The following is a 14,309-nucleotide window of genomic DNA, read 5'->3' as shown; positions in this document are numbered from 1 at the left end:
TGAGCTCTATTGAGAACACACGGTCTCCCTAAGCGTTCCTCTGGTATTAAAGTTTCATTGGGAGAGCAAGGTTATTGAACAACAGCTTCACTGGCTCTGTGCTTAGTGCTTTTCTGCATACGCCAATGGATACCATGATGCTGGGCGTCCCTGCTCACCCTTGAGCAGTGCACAGCGGGCAAGAGGATCTCCTTTATAGTAGCCTAGTCATATCACAGCAGGGTGAGGTGACTCTTTGGAGATCATGGCACCAGCTACAGGAGTTAAACCAGAATTGAGGCTCTCTGACTCCCATCCAAAATAGCCCTTTTTCCATCTTCAGGCTGACCCCTGGGTCCGCCAGCCTGGGTGGACAGAGGTTGGCAAGCTGCTATGAATGCAGGGATCAAAGCAAAGATGCTCATTCAGTATGCTCCATGCTTCGCCCTTCAGAATGTGACCTGTTTGCAGCATATGGAAGCTCCCTAGTGGGTCAGGTCACCATTTTAATGTGAAATAGAGTGGTACAGAAAATGTCAAAGAATAGTATACACTGCAAAAGTGAACATTGTTGGCATATTTATATTACACACAGAGATAATATGTCCATTCAAATATATGGCCTTAATGAAAAGTGAATTTCTTTCTAGAGGGTCATAAGAAAAAGAAAACTGAGACCCTTGGTGTAGATAATGCTGACTAGTGAGCAACCTGTGCTACTCTGACTGAAGGCACAGTTCTAAATGTGTGTGTGTGTGTGTGTGTGTGTGTGTGAGTGTGTGTGTGTGTGTGTGTGTGTGTGTGTGGTAGATGTAGGCAGATGGCTAAACAAACACTCATGAAGTATTTGGGAGGTTACAGAATGACATAAGCTCGGGGACATAGCCTGCCCTTTGTTCTTTTTAATGCTGTTAGTGCCCAATACAACAAGACCAGCTAGTACCGGAAATTCTCAGTTGAATATTTGCTGAATGACTAGATGGAAATGAGGGAGGTTTACACATTTTAGAAGACTCCTCTTAAAAATTCAATCAGGGTTGGAAACAAATCCGGCCAGTGCTTCATTTCTAGGAAGACCTTTCCAGAACTTTCACTTGTCTCACACTGGAGCTTCAAACACCACTCCACACGGTAGCTGGGATCTCAGGCCAGAGAGTCCAAAGCCACCTTTACAGCCCAAGCTATGTGGGCAGATGCCAGGGCAGAGAAGTGTAGCCATGTGCCCGTGGGAAACACATCCTCACCCACCCAGTTCGGAAGTCAGCTTCCCGAGGAGAGCTGTGCCTGTGCCCTCTTTGCTCCAAAGAAGAGGTCCAGAAAACACAACCACTTAAAACCCTATCTTTGGGGCTGGAGAGATGGCTCAGCTGGCAAAAGTGCCTGTCCCACAAGCCGGACGACCCAACTTTGGTCCCTGGGACCCACAGAAGGCTGGATGTGGTGACTCACATCTGTAAACCTAGCATTCCTATGGCAAGATGAGACCCAGAGACAGAATAGGTCAGAAGTTCATAGGCCACCTCCCTAGCCTGGAATGAACGGTGGAAACAAGAGAGACCCTCCTCAACAGGGTGGAAGGAGAGAATTGACTCCCAAAAGTTGTCCTCTGACCTCCATGTATACACCTGTACTTATACACTTCTCATAACACACTCACGCACACACACACCCAAGTGAAAGTTTTTTAAAGCTAAGATATCTATCATATGATGTATTATATATAAACATCAATATATCATGTGAAACATATGATATATGTGATATGACACACACATATATGTATTAAAATCCAGTTTGCAACAGAAAGCAACAATCACAAATTGTGCATGCCCTCTCTTTGTAAGACAAAAGGCCACTGTCATTGGACTGTTAACTTTCACTCTGACGTATGGTTTTCCTGATACCCCAGGCTACTGCAGAACAGACTGCGACATGAGAAGCCAGCGCACCGACAGAAACTAGAAAAGGCAACAGCAGAAATTCAGAGTGGTGGCGGGCACATTTGGGGTGGGCATCGCTGCTTTACTGCATGTCTAAGATTGACGCGGATGATGACAATGCCCGGAAATTGGAAAATATTTTAAATGTACTATAATGTTGTTTATAAGAGAGGAAAGAAATAATGTCTGGTATTATTAGGAAAGCCATGCCATTGGGGAATCAAAATGCTATATTCCCAGGACACACTGGATGAAATAGGCATTCTAATACTCTTTATTTAAATTTTTAATGGAGATAGGTGTTTTGCCTGCAAGCAGATCTGTGAACCATGTGTGTGCCTGGTACCCAGAGAGGACAAGACTTCGAACCCCCTGGAACTGGAGCTACAGGCTGCTGTGAGCTATCATGTGAAACATCGTGGAAGTCTTGTGTGTGCTTGGAAAGAGCAGTCAGTGCTTTTAACCATGGAGCCATCTCTCCCGTCCCTGAGTACTATTGACAATGACATTTCTGGGTACCATTTGTTCTGTCATTTCTAAAAAAGTCTTATAAGATTACGCCAATCATTTATTAATTCACTGCATTGTTCTCAAACTCCTTCCCTTGGATGTAGGATGAACTACACTATTTCCCCACTACCCTGGTTCTGTAGCTTTAAGGACATCTGTCCATTTTGGTCCCACAAAAACTGAACTTTGATCTTTCATCCTGAAAGTCCGTAAGAAATACAACTCTGACTGGACTAAAATTAGTATTTCTGGGAAACCCCAAGTCTTGACTCAAGTAAACTTCATGAACGTTGGGAACATGAGAAAAAGCTGCAAGGGAAACGCTGAGCTGGAAGGGAAGAAACCTGTCAATGTGCTCACTGGGACAAGTTAAACCCAGCCCAGAATCCGAAGAGCTGGAGAGCCATTCACACCTGCTCCAGAAAATACCAGGGCCCTTGCGTAGTTCCTGGTGTTCAGGAATTTTAATGCACCTCTTTAAAAACAAAACAAAACAAAAAATCAGTGCTAATCTTGCACCGTAGGTGATGAAACTGAGATAAATTACCTGATAGAAACACACAGGAATTTCTAGTTCCCTTGGTCGAGCACCTGCTTTAGCATTTAGTCTAAGAATTCTTACAAAGCAAAGTGTCCGGAGGCCTTTATGTACATTCAAATGATGGAAACAGAGAGTAAAGAAGTAGAGACTTGTAGTAAGTAAGATGGGTTTCTTCAATAATATGTTTACCTCCGAATCCATATCCGTGTGTGGTGTGTGTGTGTGTGTGTTTAAAATCCAGTATCAGCGTCATCCTGGATTCTGAACATTCAAACCAGTTCCTGCCATCAAATGAATTACTTTCAGAAGACAGACACGTTGTCCATTACCTTTGGTGTCAGGCTAATAACAGAAGGATGCGCACAGGTTACTAGAGCGGAGAGAATAGAGGAACTGGGGATGCTCAAGGAAGAAGGCAGCAAACGTGTGAAGAGATGGGGGCAGACTACACGTGCTACATGGGAGGCGGCAGGCACTAATTTGGCCCCGAGCAGGAACCCTCATGATGTTCTTCTGGAAAACTTGGCTGTATTAAGGAAAGTGGGCTCTAGCAGCCTCACAGATGAAGATGGCCTGGGCTGGGAACGGGATGGGTGGACAGAGAGACTGAGGCCTCGGACCAAACGGGTGGACATCTCCATCATCCAAGAGCAAGGCTGGGCGTAGGAAGTGAAGAGTAGAAGAGAAAGAAGTATGGCGAAAGTAAATGGCCAGAACCACAGGCACGCTGTGTGGTGAGAGCCAGGCTCAGGTGGGCAAAGGAGAGCAGCGGGAAGGGGAATGGAGGAAGAGGCCTTTCCTTCCTGGCTGTGCAGCCGACTGACCGGCTGGGGGATCTGGACAAGGCCTCTATCTCCATCTCCACGTGTCTTTGTCTCATCATCTGGAATCAAGGCATCAGGAAAGGTCGGTGCTTTCTGAGCCTTTCAAGGGAGCCCTAGGATCCTCAGGAAGCTTTAGGAGAGACTGTTGGACGTGGGCTGGAGGCCAGAAGGAGAGGGGGTAGAGATGTCCAATGGGGTTGCGATGGGACAATGTAACGGGGATTCGGTGCTTTAGATCACACTCGCTCGGCCCAAACACCATTGTTCCATAATAGGACCCCTTAAGAGTTTACTTTTTCTTAAGCTTCACAAGTACTGAACTGTATAGACAGTTTCCCAGGCCTCTCTGAGCTCTCCCATTTGAGTGACCAACTTACAGAAACTGGTTAACCAAGAAACCTGCAAATATTGCGGGGGTGCGGGGCTCGTTTCTTAGGACCGCATCAAGGTCTTCTATTTATTCGATCAACTATTGCACAAACACTGGGCAGCAGGAACAGCGACTGTGATCCTGAATAGGCGCCAAAACGCTCAGAAACAGGGAAAACTCCTCGCAAGGCCATCCGCCTCCCTACTCTTCCATGCTCCCTTCTCCTAAGACCCGGTAGGGTTTTCAGGCTTCACAGACAGTGTGGAAAGGGCCTTTGCTCTGGGGACAGGGGAAACAGAGGAGCTGCTCCCCCATGGACTCTTGTCTGGCTTTGGTAATCCGAGTTATCTCCATGTCTGAGGAGAGACAGCATCACCCCTGAAAGGATCCCAGAGGCCCCTTCTGGCTTTCACATTCCAGGATCTCAGAACCCGAAAGCCTCAGAGCCCCCTGTTATCTGAACAGCCCCCTGATCAATAGCATATGCTCTGGGGTTCCTTCAGGCCCTGTCGATGGGCAGTGTGCTGAGGGCTCTGGGCTGTTTACTTTAGGGATTGGGCAACCGTGGCTCGCTGAAATCTGTGAGTTCGGCAAGAGGCAGAGGGCTCAGGTCTAAATTAACAGCAGACCTTAGGCAGCACAATGCCCCTTGGCCTGGATTTGGAAGAGAGAACGCCGGGTCCTAGGTAAAACCAATCCCTGCTAAGGCATCATGAAAATGGAAACGAGGAAACCCGGGAAACGAGTGACTTCAACCCCCCCCCCCCCCCCCCCCCCCCGCAGTTGAAATCGCAAAGTTTTTACACACTCCCTGCCTTCTCCTCCCTTCCCCACCCCCTCCAAGTTTCTCTTTTCCCCACTCCCACAATTAAAAAAAAATTCTTTTGTTGGAGAGAGAGAGAGGAAAAAAAAAAGAAATGAAAGAAAGGAAAGAGAAGTTGAAAAAGCAAAGTACAGAACTCACTGGGAGAGTGTGGCCAGGCAGCGCCTTCCCTGGGACCCGGATCCGCTAAGCATGTCTGTCCGCAGCTGGTCAGAGCAGAAGTGGCTGAGGTAGGGGACCTGGCCTGGAGGTCAGAGCATGGGCTGGGCCAGCGCGCAGGCCATGGTATCTGGAGCTGAAATGCGCTCTGCAGGATGCTCCTGTCTTCCCTTTGTGTTAACACTTGGGTCTGTCCCTGTGACGAAAGTCTGGGCTTGTCCTCAGCCAAATCTACTCCTCCCCACCCTTCCCCTCCACACGGGATCATTGGAGAGCTGATTGTTATTTTTTACTGTAATCTCTCTAATAGACGCCCATCAAATTTAGACCTGGAGGCTACAGAGCGCTTGGAGAGTTGCAGACTCTCAATCGCTGACTTCTCAGGGGCCAGGATGACTGGGAACTTTTGAAATGAAGACTTTAAATGCTTAACTTTAAGAAATAAATAACTCATTTGCGGTAGTTAGTAAGTCAAAGGGGAAAGCCTGCTGCTCTGTGCAGCCTTTGGGAAACAGAGAATCCTGCTATTGTGGCATGTACTCACAGTCCAGTTCTGACTAGATGAACCGAAATCAGCTCCCCCAAAAGTTCATCCCGTGCTGTTCTCAGGCCCTCATTCTGAGCTCTGGTCTCAATTAGCATTGGTGGAGGTGGCTTCCAAAGCAAACAGATCCCACTGAGAAATCAAATCTGAGAAAACCCCCCTCATCCCTTTTATCCAGGAAAAGATGCCCGACAGAGAAAAGGAAGCCACACAACAAAGGAGGGAGAGTCAGGGTCTGGCTCAGGGGTGGGCTGGACCTTACAGGGTGTCCCGTGTTTCCACTCCCCTGGGAGAGGAGGGCAGTAAGTAGTCAGCCTGGTAGCAGGCCAGAACAGCAGGCCCTTCTGCATCAGTGGCACACTGATGGTGATCTCATCACCAAGCCTGGCAAAAGGGGCTGGTCACTGACAGCTTGGAAAGCCGCCAAATTCCAGTCCCCGAGGAGGGGGTGGTGTTGACTGTATCTGGAGATGACACCCCATCTTGGCTTGCAGTGTGCATACATTTCCTCATCTCTGATAGCAGCGAAGGCCCTGGGGTTGGAGGGCCTGGCTTGCAGTCAAGTGAGACACAGCTCAGGTCCCTGTCCCACAGGGTTTGCTTGTTCTTTGGGTAAAAAGCTGAAGCGATTGTCCTGAGGGACTTAGCCCAGAATGAAAGGAATCTCTGACGGACAGCTTCACGTCCCACCCAGATGAGCACGCTGGCAAACAGAGCTTTAAAAGCCTACTTGGTGCCAGAGAGTGGAGCTACCTAACTTCTCTCACACTCAGATCACAGCGGTTTAATTCACCTAAGCGAAATCTACTCCTCATTCCAACTAGCTAGACTTTAAGCTTTCCTGCTTAACCCCTGTGCTGACCTCAATGCCACCGCTGCTAAGTGGAATTCGGTAGACTTCCACGTGGATTATTCCTATACACGTATTTTGTTGACTATACATGTTATCGCTGCACATACGAACTCAAGGGCAGAAAACACTCTACAAACTGCAAGGCTTGTCTACCTTCCCACAAGACGACTGGCATTCCAGGCTTGTCCCATTTTCTCTCTAGAGCGGGGACGTAAATGTGTATGGAGGCGTTCTGCTGCTCTCCTTCCTACCTAATCTTGTTCATTACTCTCTTGTATTGCTTATAGAATTCAGGGACTGGCTGTCATAGGCAGGACAGCTCGCCCCTCCCACAGATGTCCACACCCCGCTCCCAACCTCCAGAACCTGACAATAGGCTTTCATGTTGGCAGATGTGATTCAAGGGAGGATGTGGAAGCTGGGGTGAAGGGGAGTGGGGGGTTACTCTGGTATATCAAGGTGTGCTCAACTTGACCACATGGGGCTTAAAAACAGAAAGGGCTTTCTCCCTGAGTTCCCAGGAAGCTAGGACTATAGGAGGAAGGGAAGAAAGGAGCCAGGAGGCTGGCTCTGGAGGAAGGAGGGCAAAAGCCCAGGAATGTGTTAGCCTCTGGGCATGTGCAGGGGCAGGCAGGAAATGGATTCTCTCCTGCAAGCTCCAGAAAGAATGCTGTGAGCCAACACCTAGATTTAGCCTACTGGGCTCTGTGTCAGATGTCCATAGGCCTGAGGACAGTGAGTCTGCCGCGCTTAAGGCCAACACCGGTAGCCATCTGTCACAGCAGGGAGACAGAGATGCGTCTAAGACGCAGTTAATCTTGGGAATACATTTTACTTCTTGATCCCTCCCATCCCTACACACCCCAGTTTTGTGGAGTGGCAAGTATTGTTTTGACACATTCAGAACAGGCTTATAAAAGGCAGTAGCATAGAGATTTAAAAAAATGTGAATTATTTACAAGCTAATAGTCTTGACCTCTCTCTCTCTCTCTCTCTCTCTCTCTCTCTCTCTCTCTCTCTCTCTGTGTGTGTGTGTGTGTGTGTGTGTGTGTGTGTGTATGTGTGTGTGTGTCTGTCTCTTTTAATCATTCCTGGGGTTGGGAAGTTAGAATGTAGTCATCCTTTTGCTTATCACCAACATTCGTGCGCTGAAGGTCCGCTAGTGAACAGCTGTAGAAAGAATATCCACCCAATTAAGCCTTCCATTGTAGAGACAAGGAAAGGAAAACCATGTGAATAGTCTCAAGCTGGCGTCCTGCTTTTAACATGGAGGAAGTGTCTGTCTGTCTGACTGTCTTAAGTAACCCAATGGTTAAAGGCACTGGTGTCATATCCATGAGGCATAGAAATGGAAATAGGGAGGAGAAGAGAGGCTCTTAAACCAGGAAGGGACAGAAAGAACACAGAGGTCAATGATGGGCAGAGTGGGGCAGAAAGATACGACAGTTGGAAATTCAAAACAGGCGCGGGGTGGTCATCAGAGAGCCAGTGGCTGGGGTGGCGGGGTCAAAGATGCACCATCATCTGAGAGGTGGGCACATGCTCTGTGCGGACATCTGTGCTTTAGCAGTGGGTAGAGAGGGCCCAGCCTACGGAACTGCTGAGGCTGAGAGCTGATCTAATGACCACCCGGCTCCACCATCAGCCATTCACATTCAGCAAGACAGTAGGCATCCCAAACAGGATGGCATGTCAGGACTCCGACTAGTGCAAAGTATCTTCAGATTGCCCGTAGCTGCTTTCCTTTCTGCACAATCTACTTAACATTTCATCAAAGAGACTCTGGACTGGGAAGGTTTGATGGAGGTCAGCGTGGTCGAAAGGAACAACTCCCACCAAAGGGTGGTCCTTTATTAATAAAATATGATTTAAAAAATAACTTGACTTCTCGGAGGTGGGAGCCTGGGCCACATGATCTGTTCCAGACTTCCTGATCTGCAATGGTTGTTTAAGAACAGCTTCTACGTCGAAGCAGTTCCCTAGGGAAAAGAGGTATGTGGGAGAGCTGTGCCCATTGCCTTAATGGACATAACACACACACACACACACACACACACACACACACACACACACGCCTTCTTATGAACACAGCTGCATCCCCACACATACTCATATGTATACGTACCCATACATATGCACGTATGCACACAGATCTGTTCATTTTGTACAGAAATCTACCCACATGAGAGGCGACAATAACAATTTAAGAAACTCAGTTTTGTGATAGTACTGGGGATCGAACACGGGGCCTTGCCAAGCCCGCTACCACTGAGCTACGTCTCCAGCTTTCTTTTCACTCTCCCTGGCCTCAGCACAGCGCCAATGCCACATGTCTGTGCCCCAGGAATGGTGACTGCGGAACGGTTTGTGCAACGTATGTCTGAGTGTAGGCCGAACGTGGATGTCTAGGTGACAGCAAGCCCTACTTCTGTCTCCACTTGGATGGTGTGAGAACTCAGGACCTCTTTGGTGCCTCCAAAGGCCAGATAGATCACAGGGCACGAGGTTCAGCTTTTGGTCTAGAGAGGCTCTGTGAAAATGGAGTCCCTCTACAAGGGACTTTCTCAAAGAGGGAGGCGAGGACGATCCACCGGATCCATAGTGATGATTCACAGTAGTCCAGCATGGACCCATGAGCTTGCATGAGCCAGTCCAGAACAGACTCCCAAGAACAGAGAGCCTAAGAGCCATATTATTTAAAAATGACTCTGTTCAATCTATGAGCAGACTCCATTGAGGCAATAAGAATAACGCTGTAAGAACGTTTTACCTCTTAATCCACATCTTATTTTGAGGGCAGACAAGCTAGCATGAACAAAAAACTCCCATTACAAGCAGGCACAGTACAGGCAATAGAACTTCAGAGTAGTGTCCTTGGGAGTCCCTCAGATGACACCTTCACCCTTCTCACCCAGTATTAGCTCTTCTCCTGATCTGGTGGCTTCCTGTGACTTTTGCCAGAGCTAATCTCTTCTCCTTTTGGGTACCTATCTCTTGTCCCATTCCACAGGGTCACCCTGAGAACCACCAGAGTATCGAGCTAGAGGCTGAAGCAGGACACTTTCCTGCACACAGCCCCACAATCCAGAGGTTCCCCTTCTAGAACAGCCTGTTCCTCAGACACCACTTCTCTGAGTTCCAACAATCTTCCAAGAACCAGTGTCTGGCTCTCGCCTCCATGAATTCTTCCTGGCTTGGACTTTATTTCGTTGTAATTGGTCACCCTAGTTGGAGAGAGCTAGAAGCTTGGGGCCACTCTGTCTGCATGTCCTCGAGAAATACTTACATGACAATATATGAATCAGCCTTTCAGTTTAACTCACTTCACTGCTCCTCTTTTCCATTTAAACTCCTTTGCACCAATTACTTAAGTTTTCTCACTAAGGTTGTTATTGTTTTAAATCTGAAGGTTTTAATCAGATACATTATTTTCTTTTTTGATTGACATTTTGTTTATTTTTACTTAAATTTTCCTTACAGATATATATTGCATGTTAAGCATAATTTCCCTTTGACTCTCCCTTCCCTTTCTTACTCTTTCCCACTTCAGAGAGAAAAGTTTCTATCTTAGAAGGTCTACTGGTCTGGACAGATGGATCAGTGGATAAACGTGCCTGTCACCTGACAACCTGAGCTCCATCCCTGGAATCCAGGCAATGGAAGGAGAGAACCAAGTCTCAGAAGCTATTCTCTGACCTCAACACAGAGTATGCATGAACACACAAATGCACACACTAAATGAAAAAGGAACATGTGTCTCTACCACACATCCCCTACCCCAGTTTGAAACACACCTATCAAAACAGTTCTTGGAAATGATAGGGCCCAGACTAGCTCCTTGAATGAATGGTTGCTACAAAGCCCTGTTTCTGGTCCTGGTGAAAATCATCATATCATCATCATCATCATCATCATCACCACCACCACCACCATCATCATCATCAACACCATCATCACCATCATCACTATCATCATCATATTATAGTCATCTACTTTGTATGATTCTAGGAAAGGAGAGTATATAGAACTTCCATACACAGGAAATTGATTCCCAGTTATAGTGATATATTTTAGATAATTGTACATTATAAATTTATTGTACATAGATGCAATTAAATGGCAAAAGAAATCGTGAGCTAGTCACAAGGATGATAAGGATATATTATAATACAGGGGAAAGGGTCATATCTTCAAAGAAGCCGCAGCATTGTTGGTGTGGACTATTTTTTCTTTTTTTAAAAATTAATTTATTTATTATGTATACACATGCCAGAAGAGGGCAACAGATCTTAGTATAGATGGTTGTGAGCCACCATGTGGTTGCTGGGAATTGAACTCAGGACTTCTGGAAGGACAGTCAGTGCTCTTACCCTCTGAGCCATCCCTCCAGCCCAAGGTGTGGACTATTTTTATTCAAAGTATCTAGATATTCCCATAATCACAAATGCTTTTTCTGGTGGCCAGTTTATAAATCTGGATATTAAATTTGCACACGACTTTTATAGCTCTAATCAAATCCAGATTTTTTTTCCCCACTGACAGTATATAAGGTCTTGAAAAGCATTAATTTCTTTTTATGGAAATCAGACCTGGATTAAAGCATATTTGTTTCTTGAGAAATAGTCTACTGTGTGTTTTGAATACTATAGTCACTGTGGTCATTATTCATCTACATTTCATTGTATGTATGCAAATGTGTTAGGTGCCATCCTGTTTTATAATATCATATCATATGGTCAATATACGATTATGACACCTTTAGAGATAAATGTGTACCTATGGGCAATCTTGCTTGCTTATTCACCTTCTCGAAATACTTTTTCTTACCAAATGACTCCTTTGGCTTCAGAGATACAGCCTAATAGCTTTCTGCCCCTGATAAAGCTTAGAATGGTCCAGGTATACAGCAGATGGACAATAAGTAGTTGACACTTGAAGAGGACCGGAACAGAGCCACTGTATCAAGAAGGCCTGTTGGCCGCAGCTGGCATTTCCTGGAACCTAGGAACTCTGCTGCTTCAGGAACGGAATCTCAGGAGTTCCAGGGTGTGCAGGTCTCAGGGAGGATGGCTGGTGGCCCACAAGGGAGATGGTCATCCGTATCTTAATGTCAATAATGAAGGAAGAAGAGATGGTCTAGCTCTTTAGTACCCTCAGAGCTCATTCACTGGCCACATCACCTCCTGGTTCCCAACCCATAATGCCAGGAAACTGCAGAAAGATTTCCTCCTCAATACAGAATCAGAACAGAGACAAACTCGAACCCAAAGAATACTTCACCCCATGCAGAGGGCGACACAGCCTCTCACAGTGAGTGGCATCCCCAGTGGCACCCCTGGCTTTGAGCTTGGCTGTTCCTTCTCATCCCCTTTCTTTAGATTTGCTAAATTAGAATTGAATTCTACTTGATCCAGGCTGAACTGTCAGTATTGCTTGAACTTTATATGTTTGATTCATCAAAAACTCCCCTTTGCAGAATTTCCAGGTGCCTTTCTTGGGGTGCCCCACAGCAGGAGATCAGAAATAGGTAAGTGGAAGAAAGGTTTTCAACATCAGGATGCAATTTGACTTGGAATTATTTGGTAATAAAATCAAACTCACTATTATTAAAGAAGGAAAAGCAAATGAGTTCTTTATTTGTCTGTTTACTTTTACAGACTGCATTTTTACTTTTAATTATGTGTGTGCGTTTGTGTGTGTGTGAGTGCGCACACAAGCACCCGGGACTGTGATGCCTGTGGCAGCCAGAAGGGGGCGCTGGATCCCTGAACCTGGAGTTAAAGGCAGTTATTAGCTGCCCGGTGTGGGTGCTGGGAACTCAGCTAGGGTCCTCTGTAACAACAGTAAGCACTGTACACTGCTGAGCCATCTCTCTTGACCCTGTTCATTCCTTTATAGACTAGGACCAGGGAAGGAGCTTTTGTTTCCTTTCATTTTGTCAGACCCAGTCAGGGTGAGGTGGGGGTGGGGCATTTGATACAAAGTCATATTCATTTTTTCCCCCACATATATAAGCCAGGGCTGATGTGAAAAGCTTTTCAATGTAAATAAATTAAAATGGAGATACTTTTTTTAAAAGCATGCACTAACTTTAAATTTGAGAGCCAATGACATGCAATCTGAATACAGCTTTCTAAACTATGATTCAAAGGAGAGAGGGCTGACGGATCTTGAGATTCTCCCGGGCATTGCAGAATCCGGGACCTTCCTAGGACACCTCCAAATTATCTTTCCTTCTGACTCCCAGCAGATTGAAGAATCAAAGATGAAATGAAACTAATTAACAGACACAATTCTGAGGCTCTTCAAATCGTTCTCCGAGGCCCACAATGCTTAATGCTCTAGCTCATTAACTTTATTTACAGACTCAGTGTTAGAGAATTGAACAACGTCTACTCAATTTAGACACACCCCTCCCCCTTAGTGCAAGCAGAACTATTTATGAAGAGACGAAAAAAGAAGATCCTTACTAAAAATAAAATGTACACAACTTGATTTTTCTTTTTTTTAAGTTTTAGTTGTAGGGCATTGCTTTCCCCCTTGGTCTTCCCTTTCTTGCTCCATCATAATTTCCCAACGCTAGAAAACAATGCACCATTTAGCGTCTCAACTGCAGACCCCACTCACTTGTTAGCCATCCTCTGTTTCAGAAAGAGTTGGTAAATACTAGCGTGAGGTCATCAACTGCTTCTCCCATCCTCCTGGGATTAGCTGGAGCACTCTACTGCTCCCAACCACAGGCTTGGCCTTTCATTAGAGAGAGCCCTGATTATACAGTCCGCTCACCGGTGGACTCCAGAGGCTTGGGGCTGAACCCTTCAATTTGACCATTATCTGGTTTTACAATGCAGATACCAATTGCAAGTGATACTCAGGGCTTAAGTGCTACAGCCAAACAAGGAAATGGACTCTTCCTTTATTCTTATTGTTTTCTCCCACAGTGCAACGGGAGTGCAAATGGCCAAAATTATATGATACAAAAGTCCAGCGATAATCCGAAGAATAAACGCTGCCCTTCTCCCCATACATCCAGAGCAGAAGAGGGAATTCAAATCCAGTGGCTGTAAGGCTCAGTTGGGAGCAATGGAACTTCACAAAAGATACTAATGGTTACTTCTTGGGGGATACTCCAATGGTCGGTAACAGTTCTGCCTCTGCTTACGCAACTTAGCAAATCTAACTAAATTCTGCCTGCACACAGATACAAATACAGAAGTATTTGTACTCGTTCAGAGTTGTGTGCTAGGCCTGGAGGAGTTTAGTTTGTGATCTAGGGTCTATTTTCTGTTTGGTCTGTGGATATACATGAATACTGGGTAAAAAAAAAAAAAATAAGGCCATGACTGCTCCTAGGTATGTGTGGCTGAGGAGAAGACTTACTGTAGGTATGAGGGAGAGAATAGCCAGAGGCATCTGGAAGGGTCCAGGCTGAACCAGGTCATGAGAGGAGGGGGTGGGGGAGAGTGAGAGAGGAAGAGAAGAAAGAGAAAAGAGAGGGGGGCCTAGAAACCAAGAGTCCAAAAGGACCAAAATGGCTGGGTTACAGAGGGAAGCTGGAGGAAGGGGAGTGAGCTCAGTAGGGACTGAGAGAGACCCCAGCCAGAGCCAGCTTTGCTATATTAAATAGGTACCTCAGCCATTTGCCCTGGGTTCCTTCGGTCGCTTTCTTTCTTTCTTCCTTCTTTCCTTCCTTCCTTCCTTCCTTTCTCCCCTTCCTTCCTTCCTTCCTTCCTTTTTTCTTTCTTACATTTTTTTTTTTGATTGTT

The 14,309-nt window shown here is 46.1% G+C and overlaps 1 protein-coding gene across 5 annotated transcripts in view; it reads right to left on the bottom strand.

Annotated features, from left to right (window-relative positions):
* Positions 1–14,309, bottom strand: part of Cald1 (caldesmon 1) — a 195,418-nt gene that overhangs the window by 76,026 nt on the left and 105,083 nt on the right. The window contains exon 1 of one of the 5 annotated variants that reach the window (XM_041675487.1): positions 5,129–5,329. The exons of the other annotated variants lie outside the window; for them this stretch is intronic. Within the exon in view, the coding sequence (XP_041531421.1) occupies positions 5,129–5,181 (53 nt within the window). The 5' untranslated portion in view covers positions 5,182–5,329. Of the gene's footprint in view, positions 1–5,128; positions 5,330–14,309 lie in introns of those variants that run through there. 5 annotated transcript variants of the gene reach the window in all.

Source organism: Microtus oregoni, unplaced genomic scaffold, assembly GCF_018167655.1.
Source record: "Microtus oregoni isolate MIOR12 unplaced genomic scaffold, Mior012 000026F_ref0000081, whole genome shotgun sequence".
In the NCBI taxonomy this organism is placed as follows: domain Eukaryota; kingdom Metazoa; phylum Chordata; class Mammalia; order Rodentia; family Cricetidae; genus Microtus; species Microtus oregoni.
The sequence above is the reverse complement of the archived record's forward strand: the minus strand, read 5'-3'. Positions and strand labels throughout refer to the sequence as shown.